This window comes from Argopecten irradians, chromosome 3, assembly GCF_041381155.1.
Source record: "Argopecten irradians isolate NY chromosome 3, Ai_NY, whole genome shotgun sequence".
NCBI classification, from domain to species: Eukaryota; Metazoa; Mollusca; class Bivalvia; order Pectinida; family Pectinidae; genus Argopecten; species Argopecten irradians.
This window is the reverse complement of record NC_091136.1, coordinates 42,054,559-42,081,679: the sequence shown is the minus strand read 5'-3', so window position 1 is coordinate 42,081,679 and position 27,121 is coordinate 42,054,559. Positions and strand designations below refer to the sequence as shown.

Below are 27,121 nucleotides of genomic sequence, written 5' to 3'. Positions count from 1 at the left end.
CTTGTTGCTATGCATGTTTGACTGATGAGAACCACTTATAGAGAAAGCTATAAGGAATAAATCTCTTATTTTCACTCTGCCAAAACTGTCATTATGAATCTGGAATCTGCCCTCGGGGGAGCAAGTAGAGGCATAAAGCAGTGGTGAGACTGTAAGTGCCCATCTGTCATACTTGAGACAATAACTATTGAGCTATTTGACCCAGTTGTGGTTCCTCCTCCCGAGGCCCTCCATTATTGGTGATAATTTTAGGGCGTAATTAACGTAGCTCCCCCTCCCTGTTAGGTTCTTGGCCAGACAGATGATAACCATAGTTTACTCACCAATGATAACATAATCATAAAACAAGAACATTTGATTCTACAATGCTCTACAAATGGTTCAATTGATTTTTTTGTTCTTTCTAAGCCAGACCAATTCAGGCCTCCAGGCTTAACTCATAAACCTATACTGCATCACACAAAGTTATCCCAGAATGTCTATACAACCCAACTGTAAATTCAATAAACAAATACTATAGCTTCTATTTGTATTAAATTTTTTGCTCTATAAACAACTGCCAGGACATATAAATGCCCCTGTCTGCCTTTCTTCTCCCAAAAAACCTTCTCCCATTGTTCCCTTCAAGTTTCTTTTTTTGTTGGCAATAGACAAATAAAACTTTAGGTGTAAAACGCTCCTCCATCTGTTCTATAAAACATTTGCAGTTCTGTTTTTTCTGCTGCTATATGATTTGGCTTACGTCATATCCAACCATTCATTGATCGTAACATTATTAGACTTAGATTTGTTTTTGCCTCTTCGTCTATAAATCATATAAAAATCTAAAACACGGCTGTGGGTCATCAAATATTTAAGAGCTTTTTATTTATTTCAAGTGAACGAGGCTTCAAAATCCATATAACTGTAATAAGCCAGATGTGGTGAATTGTGTTTGTATTAGAATCATGTTTCTTCTAAATTGTTTATGACATAACTACCAAATGACAAAGTTTTATTGCTATCCTTTGTATCAACAAATATTGATTTAAAGTTTAGCATCCAGACCACAAGTGAGGTAAGCTAGTTGTTTGGTGGCAACCAACTAATCAACTAACCTATGTTTACCTTGGAAAATGTAGAAAGACATAAAAAGATGGCCAAAATGTCTATATAAGGTCAAACCTGACTTAGCGACCACATCTGTATATAGACCACCTGCTTAAAAGACCACTTTCTCAGGGTCCCAAATGGTTAATTCCAACTCCATTTACGGTAACTTGTGTGTAAAGATCTCTTGGCTATAAAGGCCATTTTTTCTTGGTGCTTTGGATGGTCTTTATAGACAGGTTTGAGTGTAGTGTGGTCTTTATAGACAGGTTTGAGTGTAGTGTGGTCTTTATAGACAGGTTTGAGTGTAGTGTGGTCTTTATAGACAGGTTGGAGTGTAGTGTGGTCTTTATAGACAGGTTGGAGTGTAGTGTGGTCTTTATAGACAGGTTTGAGTGCTATGTGGTCTTTATAGACAGGTTTGAGTGTAGTGTGGTCTTTATAGACAGGTTGGAGCGTTGTGTGGTCTTTATAGACAGGTTTGAGCGTAGTGTGGTCTTTATAGACAGGTTGGAGTGTAGTGACAACTGACGACTGGGTATTTACCTTGTAAACCATGAGCAAGACGGCCGAGTTGTTTGGCAACAACTGGTAGTGTACTATCCTCATTCTGCATCGCCTGCTGACAGAATTTACACACCAAAGGGATGATGGTGTTATTGCATGTGTCTGAAATTACAAGAATAAGGTCAATCATGTATCTTTAAAGTCAAAGCCAGACATATGACAAATAAAAAAATATAACAGTCAACAAAATCAGGACATCTTCAAGGTCAACTATGTTATAATAAGTTCAAGGTCAAACAATGGCATAACATGGTGAAGGTCGTAAGCCAATGGATAACTAATACTACCCACTACCTCTCATTTGGGACCATAACAATCATATTACATGCATTGTGTTTTAAATTATACAATTTAACAAGATGAGTAGATTGATTCTTATCAATAATAAGTTTGTCTTGGAGGGAAGCTTTTGGATAATCTTATCACAAAAGAATCAAAGTCGATTGATGATATGACACAAACATTATTTTTCCTTGATTAGAAATTAAAAATACAATTTAAGTGTGAATGGAACAATTATAATTAATTAAAAGCCAGATGCAAGATAGTACGGAATTATCATCATATAGATGTCATGGTAAATTGATACCATGATTTTGCTTTCAAATGACACTGCATGCTTGTTTGAAATATACATATTATTTAAGGTAAAAGGCCAATACAACATCTCCCTCCATTCATCGGTTAAGAGGGAGTACTTCAAGTAATCCTCCTCACTCCAATAGATGGTGTAGGGAGAGCAATTCAGGCAAAACAAAGTTCTCATCCTCTCAAAAAAATTGTATCTCCTTAAGACTACACTAGATTTCATTATGATGGTAGCTTTTGATATATTTATCAAACCCAATCGGTGTTGAGAGGAACAGAACAAATGTACAGACACCAAAGGCATTGTACTTAACATCAAACATATTAATACACAATAAAATGAAGTTTTATAGAGATATCAACACAACTTATCAAAAAGGGCCTTAATTAATACTAACAGACAGGAACCTGTGAGATAATCAACTTATAAAGACAAAGGTTTGTATATTATATGTAGGGCCTTTACCTTCGTCAAGTAGACTAAGAATGCTGACAACTGTCTCTAGACCAGCTGTCCGCACAAAACCCTCCTCATCGTTGGTTAGTTCTACCAGTTCAGGTAGTATTGCACTTTTTGTTGGTTCAAGACTGCAAAATAAATCATAATGATATTCTTTTGACCAATACCTGCTAACAGTTAAAAATAGTTTTCCAAACTTCCTAATCTTTTTTAAGATTTTTTTTCATATCTGAAACTAAAATATTTCACTGTCATGTTACTAGTGAAGAATTACAATTCTTATCACTCAAAAACTGGATACACTTTCATTTTTCTTCTCTAAACGGAAACTATAAGATCTATGTCTCTAAAACTTGTAGATTAACATAGCTATAAATCAACATATCAATAACAATATAGACTAGAATAGGATCAGAATCCTCTACCAAAGAGTGGATATAAGTGCTCACCCTAACCCCCGGGCCACGCAGTCCAACTGTCTACACATACAGCCCCGTACTTCATAGTCCACATCCTGGCACAGAGACTGTACCACCGGCAGGATTTCTTTTTTAATTCTGGAGGAAAATTGAAAAAAAAAGAAACTTTAAAAAACAACAAAATAGTTAACATTGTCACAATGGAATAAGGCAAACAGACTTGATTTTCACACAATATCTTAATCTTAAAACAGTCTATAGTTTCTTCCAATCAAATTAAATTAATGCTATGGTTGCAGAAGCAAAGTATTTTTGAGATAAGACCATAGCATATATGCATTTGAATTATGTTTTTATTTTACTGACTGGAAATTTGCCAGCGTGTGTATTATATCAATATACAAAGTCATAATCCAATCATACCAAGACATTTATAATAGGTATGGTTTGGTCACTAGATATAACTGCTGAGATATCCTTCCAACAGCTATGGTCACTTAAAGGACAAAACAGGAAGTGCTAGTAGACAAAATTAAGAGTTTCATGAGAAAAACCTTCAACCAATATCTGGCAACAGTCCCAAATAGGCCTTAAATTGTAACCAAGAAAATATAGATAAAAGGTAGAAATTTCAGACATCTTAACCACTTAGCGACCAATTCCCTGGTGTACATGGTAAATTTAATTTGAAAGAACTTTAAGAAGAAGTAGAATTTACAACTACAAAATATTGATCAATTCCCTCTTCACAAAAGTTATTTGTTAGTTTATTCACATCTCTGAGCCATCAAACTTCATAAAACATTTAACGGAAGTCTTCTCAGAGCAAATCTGGGGATGATTAATAAAGACTTCAATAGCTACAGCTGTTAGCTAGTCAACATATCATGACATAATGCAGCCTTAAAAATCACAACAGAAAGCTTGGATGATCACTGACAAAATTCATTGATTCTATCTGAAAGGCATTCTCAAATTTTGCATATTAAAAAGATATGAAATCTTAGGAAAATAGTTTTAGAAGATGAACCGATGCTAAGCGTGATAGTGAAAATGGTATGTTTTTCCTCACGTCATAAATGAATATGAAATATTTTGCGTGCGTGTCATGGAAGCAGCTACACAGCGAAGGTGTATAGACTGTACGCTGGTCTCATTGTGGAGAAATATCGACTAGTTGCTGGGAGAGAAGAGGCTAGAACAAGGAGCTGATTACAGCATTCGATACTTTGCAGTATCATAATTGGTCTGATAATATTTACTAGTTCTATATGCTGTTGCTTGGGTCTAATGAATAATTCCCTACACTTGGCATACTACGTTATCAAATATACCCTCAGATTTGTATTTCTGCCAGCTTTTTTTCCCCCCTATTCTAACAGGCGAATCTGCCTCTCATGCTTTCTCTCATTTCTCTGTAAACAAACACAACAGATTTCATACCAGTGACAATAACAACAATTTTCACTGCCTTGACATTTGAACATGTCAGTGTATGATTTTATTCTGTCACAAATATGACAATGACACATTTTGCCCCATTATTCCATTACTGCTAATGTAGAATCTCATTTTAATGCTTTCAGCAATGAAAGTATATACACTGCTAAAACATGCTAATAAGATTCTCCATGTGATGTTTTTACTGTACAGTAATAATCACAAATTCACAATATTTCAGTAATAATCACAAATTCACAATATTTTTCATTAGGTTCATATGCAAACTAACAATGCTCTCAACCATTTTAATATCCATAACATTAATTTCATATCTCAGTTATTTTTATCTCTCTCTCTCTCTCCAAATGTCAAGTTCTGATATTGGTTTGCATATAATTTCTTAGGATAGCTGAGAAATAGACATGTTTAATGGTAAAGACGGTTGTATCATTGACAATATTAAACTAATACTTTCATATATCATTGGTAGCAGTCATACTATCTGGCCAAAGAAGATGTTCAGTGTTTAGGTGGGGTGTGTTGTTTGGTGTGTTTGGTGGCATTCTTCAGTGAGATAACACTGATACAAAGGGTATTACAGGAGACACAGTATACAACAGCCTCCCAAAACACACACATTCACACATCCAGGGGTGGCCATCCTAAATGTTAATAGGATGTTCAGCCTTATTGACCAACCAATTAACATTTCATAATCTTTGATCATTTTCTGAGCCGTCAATGGGTAATCATGTGAAATATATGAGCATTGCAGTTCTTAAACAATGCAACTAATAGGTCATAGGTCATGTTCACTTAACATTAATTGTCATCTTTGTTGTTTTCCTATCATGAAAAGACACTTTCTCACAGTATTGAACCAATGACAGTTAACTATGATTGATACATTTAGGAGTTTTTTGGGTTTTTTTTTCTTTTGGGGGGTTGGGGGGTGGGTGGTGGTGGGGGGGTTTGTTCTGTATAAGCTGGAATAGCCACACCAATAACGAGAGGAAGCTGTTAAAAAAAGAACTCTAAACAAAACAATGAGATGAAGCAGACTCCAAAATCTCCAAATTGTCTAGAAACGTGTGTATAATTAGATTACTTGTAGCAGACAATCTGCATTAACCAAGATTGACTGCAGGGTTTCATCTCAAAGGACGATGAGCGGAAGGGGACAAGTTGGAGGAGCCGTGCACTTAAAGATTGCATTGATACAAACAGATCAAACATGAAACAGGGAAATTAACACATAAAATGGTAAATTTGATCAGTCAAGATTATTTCTCAGCAAGATTTTGGCTTTAATGATTCAAAACCTTAAAGATGAAAAAGCAGAGGGATGAACTAAAATATTTCTATCAACATTACTTACACAAATGGTTCAAACTTGGTAGCAATCTTTCCGAGGATTTTACAACACGAGAGCCGAGAATGTACTGCCTGAGATAGTTGGCCTTTAGCGATGGCAATGTTTAAAATCTGCAGTAAAAAAAAAAGAAATGATTAGAGAAAATACTATTTCCTGTGTGAAGCTGTAGAGGCGATTCCTCCCAACTAATTACAGCTTGAGTTCCATTGTTTGACAGTCAATATGTTGTGAAAATCAGCCACAACCACTGCACATGAAAGGTCATCATCATTTCATCTTATTTTTGTAACTTTTTGATTTTTTTTTTATCATTACACTATGAAAATAATCATTTCTCTGCACTACAGATATGCTCATAGTATGAACATAGTAGGGCTGATATTTTAGTAATCTGTTTTTCATGAAGGATTTTATTTCTGGCACAGGTTCATTAGTTCACCACTTAACACTTTTAGTTCTCTTTTTAAATCATACTTGCAGAGGTAAATTAGGGAAAAACTTTGGCATATTTTTCAAGAGATAATGAAAAATACTTTTGTTTCATAATCATTCTAATATCTTTTACAAATCATTTTTAGAAATGCCATAGTAAAATATCTAATGGTGAATAATCACTTGTCTTAAAACCAGGAATATTTTACCTCCTCTAAAATATGTTTGGGCCCCAATGAAGGAGGTGGAAGAGTTGCTGAAAAAAAGTGAAGTCTTCAATACGGCTTAGGTTCTCTAGGTGTTTGGCAGGGTCTAAGGAAATAACTCATAATAGGAACATTGTTGAAATTGTTAAGATCCAGGAATTAAAAATTGTTACAACAGGGGAATATTTCTATTATTGTGGGTCTGGTTTACATTCTAACTTATGTTATCAGCTTAATGTACACATAAGCCTAATCCAATTAGATCTTGACCATTATTAGGTTTTACATTTATGCCAGTAAGGATCAGTCACAAATATTACTGATATATAAAATCTATTGATGAAATTATTTAGCTTTATTTGAAATTTGACATGAAAAGGAACAAATCAGGTTCTAATGGTAAGATATTCTCACACAGATCTTAGCATAAAGCTAACTTATCAACAGCAGCTTCTATATGTATCACTTCTCCAAGATGCCCTGAACTTATCCTTAAATTCATCCCTTCTCCAAGATGCCCTGACCCTGTCCTGAAACTCATCCCTTCTCTGACTCATCTGTCCCCATCCAGACCCCTCTCTTCTCTGAACTGTACCCATCCCAGCCCCTCACTTTTCCAAAACAACCCCATCTGATGTCTCCCTTCCCCAAGAATCTTCAAGATACAGACCACTCCCATCCTAGACCATTCCCTTCTCCAAAACACAAGACTACCTCACCCTATGACTTTTCCTTACCCCACATCTCCCCACCTAGAAAGCCTACTAGACATAATCCCTCCCTTGTATACAGACTTAATCCTTACCCCACATAAAAAGCCTACTAGACATAATCCCTCCCTTGTATACAGACTTAATCCTTACCCCACATAAAAAGCCTACTAGACATAATCCCTCCCTTGTATACAGACTTAATCCTTACCCCACATAAAAAGCCTACTAGACATAATCCCTCCCTTGTATACAGACTTAATCCTTACCCCACATAAAAAGCCTACTAGACATAATCCCTCCCTTGTATACAGACTTAATCCTTACCCCACATAAAAAGCCTACTAGACATAATCCCTCCCTTGTATACAGACTTAATCCTTACCCCACATAAAAAGCCTACTAGACATAATCCCTCCCTTGTATACAGACTTAATCCTTACCCCACATAAAAAGCCTACTAGACATAATCCCTCCCTTGTATACAGACTTAATCCTTACCCCACATAAAAAGCCTACTAGACATAATCCCTCCCTTGTATACAGACTTAATCCTTACCCCACATAAAAAGCCTACTAGATATAATCCCTCCCTTGTATACAGACTTAATCCTTACCCCACATAAAAAGCCTACTAGACATGCTAGAATCCCTCCCTTGTATACAGACTTAATCCTTACCCCACATAAAAAGCCTACTAGACATAATCCCTCCCTTGTATACAGACTTAATCCTTACCCCACATAAAAAGCCTACTAGACATAATCCCTCCCTTGTATACAGACTTAATCCTTACCCCACATAAAAAGCCTACTAGACATAATCCCTCCCTTGTATACAGACTTAATCCTTACCCCACATAAAAAGCCTACTAGACATAATCCCTCCCTTGTATACAGACTTAATCCTTACCCCACATAAAAAGCCTACTAGACATAATCCCTCCCTTGTATACAGACTTAATCCTTACCCCACATAAAAAGCCTACTAGACATAATCCCTCCCTTGTATACAGACTTAATCCTTACCCCACATAAAAAGCCTACTAGAATAATCCCTCCTTGTATACAGACTTAATCCTTACCCCACATAAAAAGCCTACTAGACATAATCCCTCCCTTGTATACAGACTTAATCCTTACCCCACATAAAAAGCCTACTAGACATAATCATCCTCCCTTGTATACAGACTTAATCCTTACCCCACATAAAAAGCCTACTAGACATAATCCCTCCCTTGTATACAGACTTAATCCTTACCCCACATAAAAAGCCTACTAGACATAATCCCTCCCTTGTATACAGACTTAATCCTTACCCCACATAAAAAGCCTACTAGACATAATCCCTCCCTTGTATACAGACTTAATCCTTACCCCACCTAGAAAGCCTACTAGACATTATCCCTCCCTTGTATACAGAAGATAATCCTTACCCCACCTAGAAAGCCTACTAGACATAATCCCTCCCTTGTATACAGACTTAATCCTTACCCCACATAAAAAGCCTACTAGACATAATCCCTCCCTTGTATACAGACTTAATCCTTACCCCACCTAGAAAGCCTACTAGACATAATCCCTCCCTTGTATACAGACTTAATCCTTACCCCACATAAAAAGCCTACTAGACATAATCCCTCCCTTGTATACAGACTTAATCCTTACCCCACATAAAAAGCCTACTAGACATAATCCCTCCCTTGTATACAGACTTAATCCTTACCCCACATAAAAGCCTACTAGACATAATCCCTCCCTTGTATACAGACTTAATCCTTACCCCACATAAAAAGCCTACTAGACATAATCCCTCCCTTGTATACAGACTTAATCCTTACCCCACATAGAAAGCCTACTAGACATAATCCCTCCCTTGTATACAGACTTAATCCTTACCCCACATAAAAAGCCTACTAGACATAATCCCTCCCTTGTATACAGACTTAATCCTTACCCCACATAAAAAGCCTACTAGACATAATCCCTCCCTTGTATACAGACTTAATCCTTACCCCACATAAAAAGCCTACTAGACATAATCCCTCCCTTGTATACAGACTTAATCCTTACCCCACATAAAAAGCCTACTAGACATAATCCCTCCCTTGTATACAGACTTAATCCTTACCCCACATAAAAAGCCTACTAGACATAATCCCTCCCTTGTATACAGACTTAATCCTTACCCCACATAAAAAGCCTACTAGACATAATCCCTCCCTTGTATACAGACTTAATCCTTACCCCACATAAAAAGCCTACTAGACATAATCCCTCCCTTGTATACAGACTTAATCCTTACCCCACATAAAAAGCCTACTAGACATAATCCCTCCCTTGTATACAGACTTAATCCTTACCCCACATAAAAAGCCTACTAGACATAATCCCTCCCTTGTATACAGACTTAATCCTTACCCCACATAAAAAGCCTACTAGACATAATCCCTCCCTTGTATACAGACTTAATCCTTACCCCACATAAAAAGCCTACTAGACATAATCCCTCCCTTGTATACAGACTTAATCCTTACCCCACATAAAAAGCCTACTAGACATAATCCCTCCCTTTACCTACTACAACCCTCCTTGTATACGACTTAATCCTTACCCCACATAAAAAGCCTACTAGACATAACCCTCCCTTGTAAAAGCAGACTACTTAATCCTTACCCCACACATAAAATAAAAGCCTACTAAACATGCTAGACAGGATCCCCTCTCCCTTATACACCTCTCCAGTGTCCCCCTATAGCTCCCTCCCCACATTTCTGGTATGTTTACCAGATTTGAGGATAAGAAACAGAATCCTACTGCTAGTGATCTTTATCATATTATCCACTGTTATTCGATATGAATAACAAGCCTTTTCTATTTCTATCGCCTTCCCTCTCTATATTAATCAGAAAAAGTCCTATTGGGCCTAGACTTGGCAAAGTAACAGGATTAGTGGTAATTACATCTGGACTACAAAATCTCAACTCAGGGCTAAATCAATGGATCCAAAATTGATGTTATGATATAATCAAAGTTCTGCTCTATGAAATAAAACAAAACATGACATTGTTATTGGTCCTGGCTCCCAGACCCTGATCAATACGGTTCTGCAGGGCTGAATCATTGATCCCTAATGTATCCCCAGTTCCTACACAAGGGCAAACAGTTTAATCTCTTTTGATAATGGGTTTCAATACTTCAAAGCTCAAGGCCATCCACATAACATATTCAGTTCCCCTCGTTTGTTTCGTCAATTAAAAATTTCAGCATATTCCTCATTTGTTTTATCAATTAACGAAGTCAGCATCAATCATTTGTTTAGGAGTTGGGTTAATAGATTTGTGGGTTTCATCTGTTGGAAAGTGGAATCTATTATCCTTCCAGCTCCAGGGAAATCAATCGGGGTCCTTTCAACATGACTGTGTATTAACTTAATTAGATTTGATATCAACGTCTAGCTTACATAACACCTTACTTGGGGCCAATCCTTGTGATCATACTTAGTCAAAATTTGCTGTATTTATGGATGCTTGGATTGCCAACAGGGTTTTGATAAAAAAGTTATTTTGAGTGCTATTCTAACAATTTCTACACTTAAAGGAAAATTTTAGGTCAGTGGTAAACAGAAGGAACTAGACATTTTGCAATAAGATGTGGTGATGATCCTGATAAAATTGATTGTATAAAACACGAGGCACTAGTAACTGTGATGGTACTGACCTCCTTTTTGATGATGTCTTTGGGCAGTAGGTCGATGACGTCCAGTAGAGTATCTAGCCAGGCACTGGCCACATCTGTAAATATAAGATACTGACTTTACCAGAAAAACATTAAATAAAACTGAGTGGAAAATATCAAACTCTCCACAATAGTATGAATTGGGAAAAAGGACAGAACAAAATGCACATTCATAAAACTTTCTGCCCCCAATGTAATTTTATGGCAATAGTAGTTATAAACTATTTCGCTGCAATGAAACTAAAGCATTTCTTTAAGTTTAAAAGTGCTTCATCACTGCTTGCATCCTTTTTTGAAGAGAAAACAACAATTGCAATGATCTGTATTGAGTAAAAACATAGATCTACAGCTATCACATTGCAACTGCTATATATGGTGGTTTGACCTTGACCTAGGGTAGGAAATGTTTGGAATGTCATACACCTTGACCACTTAGCCACTACTGTCCTAACAATCGAGGATCCATTGAGATGGCCTAGTTATTGAGCTATCCAAGCATGCCATGACACTATAAATAACCTAACATCAGGACAGGGATTCTCCTAAACTTCTATCAGAGCTGTTTATTGTCCAAGATGGAATGTCTCTGACTTATTGGTGCTACTCAGGCAACATAAGACAAAGGAAATATTGTATAGACACGGTGATACTGATAAAATGATTTTACATCAGATAGATGTCCCTGGAGCTCCATGAACATCAAGTTTCTGTTCAAAAAGTTTACATAAGATGAAAATACCTGGTAATTCAGTGGTTATGTAACAACAATCAATTCTATAAGCCAAGAGCTCAACTGTCAGACATGGAATTTCTGAACAAATAAGAAATGTTTTTTTATAAGATGAAAATACTTCTAATGGCAATTAGAAACCTAAGTATATGAAGCTCCTGAATATAAATGTATCTCTAAGATGGAAGAATTTCCAAGGATTTGTAGTAATAACCATTTCTACAATCCAAGAGCTCTTAGAATATATGGAGTTTCTGACAACAAGAGCAAAGATGAAACAAGCAATCCAAAAAGCTTTGAAACAGTTTTCATACAATCAGGTGAACTTACAGGCATTCCTTTACATGTTTCTGAAACATTTTTTAAAAAGTTTTTTACATTATGATTGATTGCTATTGCTAGAATGCAACAATGAGACCATATAATAGAAAATAAAGGTCTCTCTCTGTGGATTTAAATGATGAACATGTTCAGTTCAGTTGGCATTTTTGTGGTGATTCTTTGCCTCCAGAGAATTACCATCTGTCTGTTAAGTGTCCTGAGCATTAGCTACAAGTAAGGCATCGCCACTTATTGATTGTCCGGACATAATTTGGGTTTTACTCCACAATTATCTCCATAGGCTGTCACACTAATCTGAAATGTAGGCTAAGGTTAGGCTGATCATTCGATTCTCAAGCCAAATTGACCAATCATTTTACTCTTCCTAATGCTGGGAATGAAGGAAAAGGAAGGCAATATATTTTTCATTGGTTGTCTGTTCAAATTCCACTGTTGCCAATGATATTTTAACAAGGCCATATGCAAGGGATGAAGCTAGATTCACAAAACCTCCATTTGTATCGACTGTCTATTCGAATTTCTATATTACTGATTTCATATCTGGAGAGAGCAGGATGGGGAGAAGGAATGGGAGGCCCAAACCATACATATATTTTATTTGCTGTCTGATGGGATTCCATTGTTACCAACATATCTTCCAACCAGAGCCAGGACCAGGAATGGATTGTACTCCGATAGAATGGTGGCTACAATGATATATGGGGCCTGCTCTACTAACATGTTGGCTAATATCAATGGTGGTCGATGTGGGAATGAGAAGAACTAAGGGGAACTACCAGATGATTCACATACAATCAATATTATTTGCCCTGGTGCTGTAGACAAATGATAGTCAGTAAAACACATTCTGGCCCGTGAAAAGGTTGTTGGTTTTTTTTACTACAACTCAAAGAGCCTTTTTTTCTATTCTATTCACAATACCAATAATCATTTTTTTATAAAAGATAACACATGAACTTACTTGATGACATTCCAAAACAGAATTCCCACTTTAATCTGTTATTCATAGGGTCAACATGTTGAATTAATTATGGCATCTGACACTAAATTTCTTTTACTTGTTGTCTGTGATACAAGGATTCTAATTACTGTAGACTAGAAATGTCTGTATCCCATAAATGCCCTCATCTCCATATGACACAAGGATGGGACAGGACACAACATAACAGGACAAAATATAGGACGAACCAGGACATACATTGGTAACACTATGTGCCCCTGATTTCATGGAAGGTGCATAGAATAGCTTTTGAGTACCAAAATTTTGCCATTGAGAGACAGTAATTTCAATAAATGAAACATATGAATGACAACTACAGACATATAATTTTCCCAAAAGAACTAGAACACTGACACGTCAGAAAGGGCCCCGCTATGTGTCTGACGTGCTTAAGTGGAAAAGTAGTATTTTGACAACGAATTCTTCCGTGTTAGCTATATGTTGCTAATAAATAATTAATGTCAACATTAATTGGGAAACCGATGATGGTGCATTATTATAATTCTTTGGAAAAAGTCTTCCAAGTATTTAACTTGAATCCTGATTCCAAGCTAACATTACATTAAGAGCATACAATTAACTCAAATACCCCTTTTAAACAAGGTAAACCTCATAGTTTGCTGAAGAAACACATAACAAATGTGAAAGGAAGGGAATAAAGGTCTTGCTCAAATATTTTAATCATGTAAAAGTGCATTAAGCAGTCAAAACTTTGGTGAGTTGACTTCTTGTTTAATTCTGAACAACTCTGCTTCATTATAAATGTTGTAGCAAAATGTTCATGAGAAAATATTTTTTTTTAAATTTGACCTTGACCTTTGACTTAGTAACCTTGGCCCATGACCTTACCTTTGGACAGTCAACTCCTTGTTTAATTCTGAACAACTTTGCATCATAATGTTATAACAAAATGTTTATCAGTTAAGAGCAACAACATTGTGATTTTTTTAAATGTTAAAATCCAAGATGGCCGATTTTTTAATTTAATTTCAGCCTGAAAAATTACCAAGCAGATCTAGGATGGATGGGGAATCATCATGTAAAATATGGGGAAAATACTCCACTCCCTTCCATCATTAATGTGCAAAAGAAAAAAAACGGACAGACGGACGGACGGACGGAGACACGACAGACGGACGGACAACCTGATTACTATAGGGCACCCGCATCTCGATGCGGGGCCCTAATTAACCCAGGTTATAAGACATCATTTCATTGATTTTAGACCTAACCTAGGAAATCCACTAGTAATTATAAGATCCTTCAATGTCTATCTGAACCTCCCCAGTCTGTCGGACCATACATCTTGATGGTCTCCTTTCCAAGTTATATCAATATATCAGCACCACACACACACATACAGAATCCTGAGTCAGCATAATAAAGATACAATCGTGATCTATTTGCTGCTAAACATCCCACAACAAAGACTTTCTTATCCCTAGCTGGAGTTCATCTTACATGTTCCTAAAGAATTCTGTGAAATCAAGAATCCAAAACTTCATTAATCAGGAAAAGATCATTTATTTTGCATTGAGGACGGGACTGGAGGGTTTAATATCTACACTGTACTGACGAGTTGATTATTACCTCCAATATAGATTTCTCAGACTCCAGGACAGGGAAAGTTTCAGTTTACATGTACCAATTATCTACAGCCGTTGGAATCATACATTCTGATGCTTAAAACCTTAACATCTGCTTTGAAGGGTAAAGAAAAGTTATGAAGATACTTGACACATGTTAAAGTGATTGAAATTAACTGAAGCAGACAATTTGCACATTCTAATGATAGATTTCTGTTCTTCCATATGTTAGGAAATATAGAATATACTCTCCTAGCTGTCTACAGCTGTCACAGTTCCTGATGTCCACGATTGAGAACACATCAAAAAAGTTCAACAGGAAATGAAATTGTTTCATTTCTACTTTCTAAAACATATTTTATGGAATCATAAATTTTCGAAAGTAATTGCTATAAGAGTTTTCATTTGTTGTGTAAAAAGTTTGGTGTTTTTTCATGGTTGCTGTTGAATCATGATTATAAAACATTACAACAAAATCTGTACTATACATATCAGATTTAAATAGACTAATCATGTAAAACCAAACCACGACAGAAAGTGCCAACAAACTTACAGAATTACTTACACAATTTGTACTTGATATCAAACGTTTTATAATCCAGTACCATGACATACCCAACATTAATCTTAATTAATCATTTTGAAAGTAAGATAATGATGTGGGAAATATTCACCTGCAGCCAGTTCCCAACCTTATTGATATTTAATAAATGAGTTTTAGATATCAGCACCAAGCCTAATGATGTCCAGTCAGTATTGGTGTGATTAGTCATCACCATAACTGGCCTGCAGTGGTCACCATTCTCTGACCAGTCCATTAAATGACCAATGTAAACAAGGAGATGCCTACATGTGGAGTCAATACAACATTAGGGTTGCTCTCCCATACTGTAAGGCAGGTGAATCAGAAGTACTGAGGTAGGGAATGGATGGTATAGGGATATGGTGAGGAGATATGTGAAAATATGACAAGGAAATGGACATAGGGGTAGGCATGGAGACTTTGTAGGTATTAGAATAGAGGGTGGGGACATCACAGAATAAGAAAAGGGGTACAAGGAAATGGACATAGGGGTAGGCATGGAGACTTTGTAGGTATTAGAATAGAGGGTGGGGACCTCACAGGATAAGAAAAGGGGTACAAGGAAATGGACATAGGAGTAGGCATGGAGACTTTGTAGGTATTAGAATAGAGGGTGGAGACCTCACAGGATAAGAAAAGGGGGTGGGGGATTGGTCAGGATAGAAATAGGGGGTGGGGAATTGGTCAGGTTAGAAATAGGGGGTGGGGGATTGGTCAGGATAGAAATAAGGGGTAGCTAGGGGGGATTGGTCAGGATAGAAATAGGGGGTAGGAGATTGGCCAGGAAAGAAATAGGGGATAGGGGATCGGCCAGGATAGAAATAGGTGGTGGGGTATTGGTCAGGATAGAAATAGGGGGTGAGGGAATGGTCAGGATAGAAATAGGGGGTAGGGGATTGGTCGGGATAGAAATAGGGGGTAGGGGATTGGTCAGGATAGAAATAGGGGGTAGGGGATTGGTCAGGATAGAAATAGGGGGAAGGGGATTGGCCAGGAAAGAAATAGGGTGTAGGAGATTGGCCAGGAAAGAAATAGGGGATAGGGGATCGGCCAGGATAGAAATAGGTGGTGGGGTATTGGTCAGGATAGAAATAGGGGGTGAGGGAATGGTCAGGATAGAAATAGGGGGTAGGGGATTGGTCGGGATAGAAATAGGGGGTAGGGGATTGGTCAGGATAGAAATAGGGGGAAGGGGATTGGTCAGGATAGAAATAGGGGGTAGGGGATTGGTCAGGATAGAAATAGGGGATTGGGCAGGATAGAAATAGAGGATAGGGAATTGGTCAGGATAGAAACAGGGGGTGGGGGATTGGTCAGGATAGAAATAGGGGTGAAGGGGTTGGTCAGGATAGAAATAGGGGATGGGGGATTCGTCAGGATACAAATAGGGGGTAGTGGATTGGTCAGGATAGAAATAGGGGGTAGTGGATTGGTCAGGATAGAAATAGGGGGTAGTGAATTGGTCAGAATAGAAATAGGAGGTAGAGGATTGGTCCAGATAGAAATAGGGGTTGGGGGATTGGTCAGGATAGAAATAGGGGGTAGGGGATTGGTCGGGATAGAAATAGGGGGTAGGGGATTGGTCAGGATAGAAATAGGGGGAAGGTTTGATTTGTTTGATTAGTTTAACGTCCCACTAACAGCCAGGGTCATTTAAGGACGTGCCAGGTTTGTTGGTGGAGGAAAGCCGGAGTACCCGGAGAAAAACCACCGACAAGCGGCCAGTACTGGCAACTGCCCCACATGGGATTCGAACTCGCGACCCAGAGGTGGAGGGCATGTGGTAATATGTCGGTACATCTTAACCATTCGGCCACCACGGCCCCCAGGGGGAAGGGGATTGGTCAGGATAGAAATAGGGGGTAGTGGATTGGTCAGGATAGAAATAGGGGATTGGGCAGGATAGAAATAGAGGATAGGGAATTGGTCAGGATAGAAACGGAGGGTGGGGGATTGGTCAGGATAGAAATAGGGGTGAAGGGGTTGGTCAGGATAGAAATAGGGGATGGGGGATTCGTCAGGATACAAATAGGGGGTAGTGGATTGGTCAGGATAGAAATAGGGGGTAGTGGATTTGGTCAGGATTGAAATAGGGGGTAGTGAATTGGTCAGGATAGAAATAGGAGGTAGAGGATTGGTCCAGATAGAAATAGGGGGTGGGGGATTGGTCCGGATAGAAATAGGGGGTAGTGGATTGGTCAGGATACAAATAGGGGGTAGTGGATTCGTCAGGATACAAATAGGGGGTGAGGGATTGGTTAGGATAGAAATAGGGCGTGAAGAGATTGGTCAGGATAGAAATAGGGGGAAGGGATTGGTCAGGGTAGAAATAGGGGGTGAGGGATTGGCCAGTTAAGAAATAAGGGGTTGGGGATTGGTCAAGATAGAAATAGGGGAAAGGGAATTTGTCAGAATAGAAATAGGGGGTGGGAATTGGTCAAAATAGAAATGGGATGTGTGGGATCGGTCAGGACAGAAATAGGGGGATTGGACTTTAGTAGATGGAGGGTGGGGCTTGGTAAGGATAGCAATGTGGGGTGGGGGTTTCAGGTGAGGATAGAAATAGGAGTGGGGGATTCTTGAAGATAAAAATAGAGGGTAGGGGAATAGTTAAGACAGAAATAATTGGGGTGGGGGACAGTGAGGATAAAAATAGGGGATGGGAGACTCCTAATGTTAGGAATTGTTGGGTAGACACCTCGTAAGGATTGAAGCAAGGGAAGAAGGAATAGGGAGACTTGATCGACCAAAAAAATCTAATACATACCTGGATCCCTGGCGTCAACACTGTTGAGGATTGTCTGTAGGAAGGTCTGTGTGTAGTTCTGTATGGGGACAAGGTTTTTCTGTAGAATCTGTAGGAAGGCAGAAGAGGCTGCCAGCTGCATCTCCGTCTGGGCCACATAGAGCACCTCCTGTCAAACAGATACATAGGCATGTTGATGAGTGCCATCTTAAATCATCTTGACTCCTCACAAAAACATTACCAACTACACACATGCAAAGTTGGTCATTCATAACATACAAGCTTTTATCTTACTCAAAGATTATTTTTTTATCAATTCATTTTTCAATTGACAGGATTTCACCATTTCAGTCTTGAAGCATTTTTTCTCTCTCTAATAATAAGTGTCTAAAATCATGTTGTTTTTGTTTCACAATCAAAACATCTATAAAAATATGTGAAATCAATTTTATTTTACCTTAAATTTCAAACAAATGCTTGAAAGTGAATAGCCGTGCAATGAAAACCAGTCTTAATGCATTCATTGGCCTTCCAAAAGTCATTATATATCAAAACAATAGTCAAGTTCTGCTTACTTTGTCCAGTTTTGACCATTGAAATTATGGAAAAGCCAAGTGTAAATTTAGCACAGTTCTCAAATCAAATTCTGAAAGCGAGGTAGCATGGAAATGTCAACATGGGTATTATAGCCAGCCAGGGGGACGTTTGAGAATTTCTAAAATATAAATCAATTTCTTCGCATGCAATACAATTTTGATGGGAAATCTTATTTTTCTATTTCTAAAGAGATTATACTGGATATATTAACACCATTTTTACTGACTTTAGCCTTCCTTTGCCCAACTGTTCACTTTAATATATGTTGTTATGATGTTTTTTGAAGAGAAATAAAAACTTAAAAACAATTTGAGCATGCTGAGGCCCATCTTACCCCTGTTCCGTTATTCCAACCCCCTTACTTGAGGTTTTAACCCCCACAGATTCCATACCTCATTGGAGGTGACCCCCACACCTATCTTCCCCTTCTTCCCACATTCCCTCAACTGTCCACCTTTTTCTCTCCACATTCTATACCACATGTGAGGCTGTGACTCCCATACTTCCCTCATCCACCCTATTCCAAACCTCATGTGAGGTTATGACACCCCCCCCCCATACCTTTCTCCCCACCCCCTACTCTTCCATACCTTATGTGAGGTGACCCCATACCTTTCCACATCAGGTCAGGGGAATCTAACACAGAACCTTTAGTAATGATTAAGGGTGACAGTTCTGTCCAATACCATGCCTGGCTATACCAGTATCTTTAGTCTAGTTCACTCTAGGAACATCTCTTGTCTTAACATGACATTTACAGAATACATTGATCTGGGTGGATAAGTACTGCCAGTCATTTCCAAGTGATAACATTCAAGTTCTACAGAAATGTGTTTTTAGAGAAGGCTAAAAACTTTCAAATCATTTACAATAATTTTCACTTTACAATCCCCTTCACTTTATACAAAGAATCCATCTATAACAACTGCAACAATAACATCATGCTTGGAAAAGTAAGGCCATGTAAATCACTGAACAAGATCAATTTGATAGCAAAAATTAATGACATTTTACCAGCATATAACTGAGAGAGAAATTTTAAGATGTTTATCTAGTATCCATGACAACAGAGCTATGACAGCCACAGACAGTGCTAATTAGACTTCTGGGCCTGGGGTTATTATAAACTGTATTCTATATAACAGATATTACAGATCTTTTTTGTGTGTTATTTATTCTCTGTGACAATGAATGGGATGAAGTGTGCAACCAGAAATTTTTTTAACCTACTACATAATGCAATTTGCATAACTGCCTCAAATTCAAACACCCAATAAAAATAAGAAACATATCTTGTTGGTTTGCCATTGTTGAATCAGACATTCAACACAAGTCACCATAACATGTTATTTAAAACACTACTGGCACTTTACACAGCAAACACATGATCATCTTATCATGATGACAAGAACTCTTCTCTGGTCATAAATGATTGCAAACCGTCTGCTTCCGATAATAAGTGTTTCCTAATAAATAGACAAGCACCTCAAACTTGTATGTAAATAGGTACTGACAATAAGACAAAATCAATAGGAAGACATTTTTAAAGCACAAGATAAGTGAAGATGCAATTTCCTTGGTAGATAAATGAAGTATTCACCCAGAGGGCGATATGCTATATACAATGTATGGGTAAAGTTAGATGGAGCCAGAGTCTATGGTCCCGTCTTTAGTACATGATTACAAGCCCACATGTCTATTGGTTCTGATGGTAATGCTAATTTCAGTTTTCCAGTGCAGAAATAATTTTCCAAGGAAACTTCTTTATGCTATCCTTAGTAGAGTTGCAATTAGAAATGTTCCTGTATAGAATAATCTGCTCTTGTAAGCCAGTATAGCCTTAATTTGTAGCAAAACAATAATTTCACAAAAATAAATGATATAAAATCAATACCCTTCTCCCAAGAGTAGATAATATTTCAACACAATTGGAAATAAAAAACGTAAATCACTTTAAATTATTATAACTATTCAATAAAAGGATTCAGTCATTGTGTTCTTCATGCTGAAGTATATAGAATTACACAAGATATTATGCATCCCTAAATTTCACCATTGAAAGTGAGAATAAGATAGGAAATCATCAAATGTATAATGAATAGCATTCTAAACATTTTCATCTAAATGAAGTTATGATATAACTCCGTCCAAACCTTGAAATGATCAAGGCAACACGTTGCTATAAAAGAAATATCTAAAAGAAACATTTCCCTCTGTTAGAAAGGTGAAATTACACATATATTGTAAAATATAAAGATAGCTGCCTATAACGGCCAATAAAACACTAGGAATTATTGATTTTGTTACTAGTCTTCAATTTTTTCAGGTAGAGTTTTGCGCATTTTTATGCCTCAAAGTATACTTAAATAAGAGTTACTCTGGAGCATCGTTCAGTGTCTAGTTAAACTAGTCTATTTATTGCAGCATTCCAAGATACTTCTTTACAAAACCCTTCTTCAATAATATTACTTCTAGTGTTTCCATGTGCTCTGTCCATTTGCATAAAGAAAATCCTGGCACACAGCAAAACTGGAGTTTATTGAATTAAAATCAAGTCTGGAAGCTTTCAACAATAAAAATTTCTCCATCTGGAATAGTTCTACATCAGGGATGAAAGATTTTAATTAAATCGGAACTGCTCTAACCAGGTTTCACAAGAACTCAAGACTTAAAGATTTACATTTATGGCCCATGTGAGTTACATGTATGTAACGTTTATCTCCATCATTGGAGTAAAAAAAAAAATCAAAAGAAGAAAAAAAAGACCAACCCAAGCAGTGTTTTATCCTACTTTTATACAGGTAACGTCATTTGCTTCTTACACTATTTGACACTAATCTTATTAAAACTGGACAATTAGGTTTGAATAAATATTTAGGAAATTTTAAAATAATTGACAATCTATTTGAAATCAAATGAAAAGCTACAATTTAGATAGACAAATAATCTTTCCTGTGACATTTTATGTGCATTTCAGATGTAAAATAGATATCACTTGAGCACACATTCTCAATACTTGTCAGAAAACATTACAATCTCAAAGTTTAATTTATCATTTTGTAGAAAGGTTTAAATCTATAACAATAAACGCAGGATTTTCTCATCTGTATACAATCATCATGAACTATATACCTTATTTACCATGAAACATCCAAGTAACTTCCAATCAAACTGAAATTCACTAATGACTAATCTAAAATTTATGTTATGGAATACTTTCTGTTTTTGCTCTCACATTATTTTGTAGCAGTTAGTCACTGGTGATAAATAAACCTTACTATGTTTCAACCAATCCCAGTCAATGCTATAGATCATGACCACTACACAGGATTTTTTTGTAAAATATCAGTGAAATGCTCGTATGTATATCAGAATTAATCAAACACGGAAATTGCTTGTATTAGATTTTGGAGACATGCACATGTTTAATGTTTGCGGTTTCTGAGGTGTGAGAAGGAAATGGGAGGGTGCATGATAGGATAATTGTTACAGGGGTGTGGAGATGGGGGATACCTGGTAATGTGTCACCAGAGGTCATAGGTCAGAGGTTAAAGGCTGGTTAATTGTTAATATGTCTAAAAGAGGCACAGGATAATAAAGAGATGCATGTTTTAGCATATATTGGTAAAATGATAAATATTTCATTTTTAGCAATTGTTTTCTGTTTCTATATTTAATAGAGTTTGGTCGAAACTAACGAGTCATCATCACTACTTGTATTGTTCTAATGCTGCCATCGAGATCAGGTTATAATGCCAGAAAAATGTTGATAATGACATTCATTCAGGAACAAAACAATCATTAAGTCCACCCGGTTTCATATGCTATAAATCATTTTTACTACCATAGACTATCATGTTATAGACTCCTACGTAAAATTCCCTATAGGACAGTAACAACAAACAGATCTCTGGTTATAATGGTTAGTCATTATGTACAAATGTCAAATGTAGTGTAAATACTAATTATGACAGCTTGAGAATGTTACGATAATAAACACATGAATAAGTATAGGAAAACAGCATTAGATTAGAGAAACTACTGCACAATACTGGTGGATGTTTATAGTGGAGTAAGGGTCCGAGTCCCTGGAGAATTTACAGTGGTCAGTCTAACAGGATGGTCAGTCCCTGGGGGAGGATAAGGTGTGAGGCTGTGAGGGTCAGTTTGAGAGTCCTGGTAGAATAAGTTGTGAAGCTATAATGGTCCTAACCAACTCCCTTGGGATCAGAAGGTAACACAGCATAGGGGATCTTATAGGCTTCCCTTCTACACAATAAACATATATACCCAAACCATGGCCAATGGATTTAAGGCTTGGATACAATTATCCCCGGCTAATGAGATTAATTCAAGAGAATACCAATTCTAAATCAATAGTGAACACTATCAAAGTTGAATGACCTTTTGGATCAAATAGGCCAGTTATGAAAGCCAAAAATGTCTGTAACAAGGACAAAACTTGATGTATTATATATTGTGTCCCAACATTTAATGCAAGGCCGTTGATATGGATTAAGGAGTAAGACACATCTTGTTATAGATTCTCCCATAGATATATACACCCCGACTTTCCCAATGCTGGACATCTATTTCTCATCAATACCATTATACAAAAGAAATCATTATATTTCAATAATGTTCAATAAATGTTACCAAAATAAGCAATGGACATCTCCAACATCTGTTTGTATAGTTAAACTAACTCCTTCAGTGCCTAAGAACTGGTGAACTAAGAATTGCAACTTATACTTATCTTAAATCTGTCTCCAGAAGTCACATATTACCTAATTGATAAAATCATATATCCACAATATCACCAACACAGAGTATCCTATATGTTTATAACTACATACTTCAAATCTAAATGTCATGAAGAGTTTAATTATATAGTCTGTATGACCCATTTTAACACAATTAAATAGCTGCCAAAAGTTAAATGATAACAAAGAGCAGGACTATCCACAGGGGCCACAACCTCTGGACTGGGATTAGACAAAAGAATCGTTTCCAATGATTAGTAAAGGAAATTACAACAGGAAGTTAAATACTCCAAGTTTAACATCTGACAATGAAGGCTGTTGAGGTTATGGAAAAGATCATGTGAAACTTTCAGGATTTCTAGTTCACCACTCCCAAATATTTATAAAACTATGGCAATGATTTCTCCTGTATGGCCATGTGGCTTTGGAAGATAAAAGGAAATACATGTTAAACTTTCATCTTCTAACAAGGCAAGGCTCCAGATGGATGCTCATCAATAACAGTCCAAATTCAAAACAGTTCAAGGTAGACTGATTTAGGTCAAGCTGCCATCTTTCTGAAAATTTTTCATAAATCTGCAAGTAAATACTCTTTCCCTTGCCTATAAGACATTTGTTTGGCCAAACAGAGATTGCCTTACAATGCAAACACCTCTGTCTAGTTCATGCCACGGCTGCTGAGACAAATACTTCAAGACCATCAAAGATTGATGGCACCCTATCATTAACTTGCACCTCCCCTTCCACTGATCTTTCTGTGCTTCTTTCACACATGCCTTTCATGTTCTGTTCCCAATGCACATGCCTTTCATGTTCGGCCAAACTCCCCCAGAAGTACCTACAGGTATCAACGATTGTGTTTCCCATCACTGGATACCTATACTTTTGAACAACTGGTCTACATGATAGAACAACCAGTAAAGAATTAGCTTCATTTTTTCATTAATGTAAGGAAATTTTTGTTTGTAGTTTTTTATCATCATCTAAATAACCAACTGTCTTGTCTTGGTTAGAGTATCTACAGATCACAGCACATTGTGTAAGCTATAGAAGGCTGAATGGGCAGGCTTTGATTTCCTCCTGTGAAGCTGGCACAGATCTGAAGGATGCTACAGAAACTTACACTTTTTACACCACAGGTTGTAAAGGTGGTACTGATTGAGGGCCTAGCACCAGTGATTGGCAGGTAAAATTAGTAACTGGTTTGTACTCAAAGGCTGACAAATTAACCATGAGGCGAAGCTTCCCCTGTTACACTTGGTGCTCTGTAAATATAGTTCTCTACTAATTTGTAGGCCAATTAATGTACCTCATTAGTATACACTTCTTTGTGGGGAAAATTAAGTACTGAACTCTCGCTACTGTAGCAGAACACTGAAATACATATTCAGGTAGAGTCTCAACCTGGAACCAAAATCAGTTCAAACCAATGGCTCTAGCCATATAGTCTAGCAACTGAGCCAAAGAAGCATACTCTTTCAGCAGAGACAGAGACCTTATCTAAAACAATGCAAAAGTCACAATCAACCCATTTCTTTTACAACACTATCAATATATTTGTAGGAAAACCAAAATCCTAATAACTCAGTAATAATTTATCAATATACCACATTCCTCCTTCCTTTGAGTGAAACACCATTTTTAGAACTCTCACTTTATTAACAGATAACATCTCTCATATTCTTGAGTAAACATCATCTCTAAAATTGCTCTGCTACAAATGATTTATACATAGACCAAATCCTTCATCTAATGAACACAGAATCCAAAACTCTAGGGAAACTATATTCCTATCTACATAAAGATGTCAATATTCCTACATCGTCTTGAATATTTTCTGCATCAATAATGCTTTCTTCTATCATTGTAGAGAAAGCATGTCACAAGCAATTACTTATCTCTGTAAACGTCAGTGAATGGAGCCCTATCTCACATGTTGTGACTGAGACAGCATATTTCTAGATCTACTAATGGTAGGCAGTACATCTATTTCCGACCGTTACTTCTGAGTGAAAAAACAATTTCCTATCCGTGTAATTTCCTGCGCGTTTCTTCCCTGTTATGGTGTAATGAGGAACTAGTTATAGAAAAATCTCTATAATACGATAGGTATATACGATTTGAACAATTTAGTCATGTGCCCCTTCTACCAATAGATAATCACTGGTGTACAGGTTTCTTTCATGTGTTGCTTGTCTAGAAAGTGTCTTAGTTTTTTTTTTTTTTTGAAATATTAAATGAAATTTAAAATCATGGCTGACCTTGCTTGAACAAATTGTACAAAATATTATTCATATTATTCATTTACAAGCTAACCGATATTTACATTATATATGTGATTGGCTTCTTAGGTAAAATATGTGTTTTCGTTTAAATATCATATACAGTGTATATAACAACAATGACAATAAAAAAGCTAACCGAATTTTATAACATGTATATAATATATATAATTCATTTTTCATACGGGCATCCACTTGAAACATCATGATATACACGTGCATATCAAAAGGTCTCCAATACTTTCAAATGACATAGGTATCAAATTACTAGTAAACGTATCTGTCATAATTCGCGTGCCCCTGTGTCTTGGCTGAGGTGATCAAGATTGAATTTTACGGTCTCGGAATAGCAGCTGAGACTGCTTGTTTTACACATGTTCAAAGAAATTTAACTGTCGAAAACAGATATATCTAGAATTAATATCCCAGGAAAAGTTACATAATATAAGACCACGATCGAGAGCATCGTGGGTAGCGATATGCCAAGGTCGTCTCCTTGCAGGTGGTGTACGGGACTCGCAAATTATTTAGTCTAGATGAAATAAATGATTATTCTAATTATTGGTTTATGTAAATAATGAATGTACTTGCAATATTTCCAACGTTGGACATTTTTATTTTGCTATAATTAATATCGCTGCTGCTATCGTTTGTGCGATGAGATGAGATGAGATGAGATGAGGAGGTTTTGCAGAGTCATCTCTGTTTTCCCTGTCAACACCAAAATAAAAACTTGTATTGTAAGATAGCAACCGGGTATTCTGTTTATCCTGCAACTTTTTCATTATACATAAAGAAGATGGTAATCAAAACGAAAGCATATTGCCTGTTATTTACACAGAATGTTCATTCCTGTGATTGTGACGTCACTGTTTGGCAGGACTGACTGCCGTTTCATTCATTCTTACTAAAAGTGACGTCACTGGAATGTTCGGGATCAAATCATCAAATTTAGAAATTGAATCAAACGAAAGAAATTAAAAAAATATTTACTGACATCGTAATATTTTCCTATTACAACTATTACAGGAAATTCTTATTATCCGGTATCAAGTTCTGTGGCCGACCTAATGTCGATATTAGAGCTGAAAATGCACTGTTTCTTGATATTTTTCCGCTTTTTTTGTTGACTTTAAATTCGTTAAATGAACTTAACCCGCGAAGGGCGTCAGAACGCTTGTTTTCAATGAGAATAAACACCGTAGTGATAAAGACCTTCCAAGTATGGCAAAAGCGAATATTTGCATCAGGGGAAATAGGGAGACAAAAAGTCGATTTTCTCAAAAAGTAAGTAAGTAACACTACATTAATTTTGCTGGAACACTTAAAAAATCGTTCTGATTTCAGAACAATTGAAATTATGAAGATACCTCTTACAGTATTTTTATTATTATTATTATATATAATGTAAGTTAATTATCAAACATGTAGATGCTTATAGCATGTACTAAGGTACATGTACATTA

At 36.8% G+C, this 27,121-nt stretch overlaps 1 protein-coding gene across 14 annotated transcripts in view; it reads right to left on the bottom strand.

Annotated features, from left to right (window-relative positions):
- The window catches only part of LOC138318645 (serine/threonine-protein phosphatase 4 regulatory subunit 4-like), a 103,705-nt gene that overhangs the window by 29,033 nt on the left and 47,551 nt on the right, over positions 1 to 27,121 (bottom strand). For all 14 annotated transcript variants that reach the window (XR_011207898.1, XR_011207899.1, XR_011207900.1 and 11 more), the window contains 6 exons: positions 18,035 to 18,182; positions 11,009 to 11,082; positions 5,945 to 6,051; positions 3,154 to 3,261; positions 2,711 to 2,832; positions 1,636 to 1,758 (listed from right to left, as the gene is read on the bottom strand). Coding sequence is in view for 11 of the 14 variants with exons in the window: in XM_069261201.1 (XP_069117302.1) it covers positions 1,636 to 1,758; positions 2,711 to 2,832; positions 3,154 to 3,261; positions 5,945 to 6,051; positions 11,009 to 11,082; positions 18,035 to 18,182 (682 nt within the window). In the remaining 3 variants the exon portion in view is untranslated. The remainder of the gene's footprint in view (positions 1 to 1,635; positions 1,759 to 2,710; positions 2,833 to 3,153; positions 3,262 to 5,944; positions 6,052 to 11,008; positions 11,083 to 18,034; positions 18,183 to 27,121) is intronic.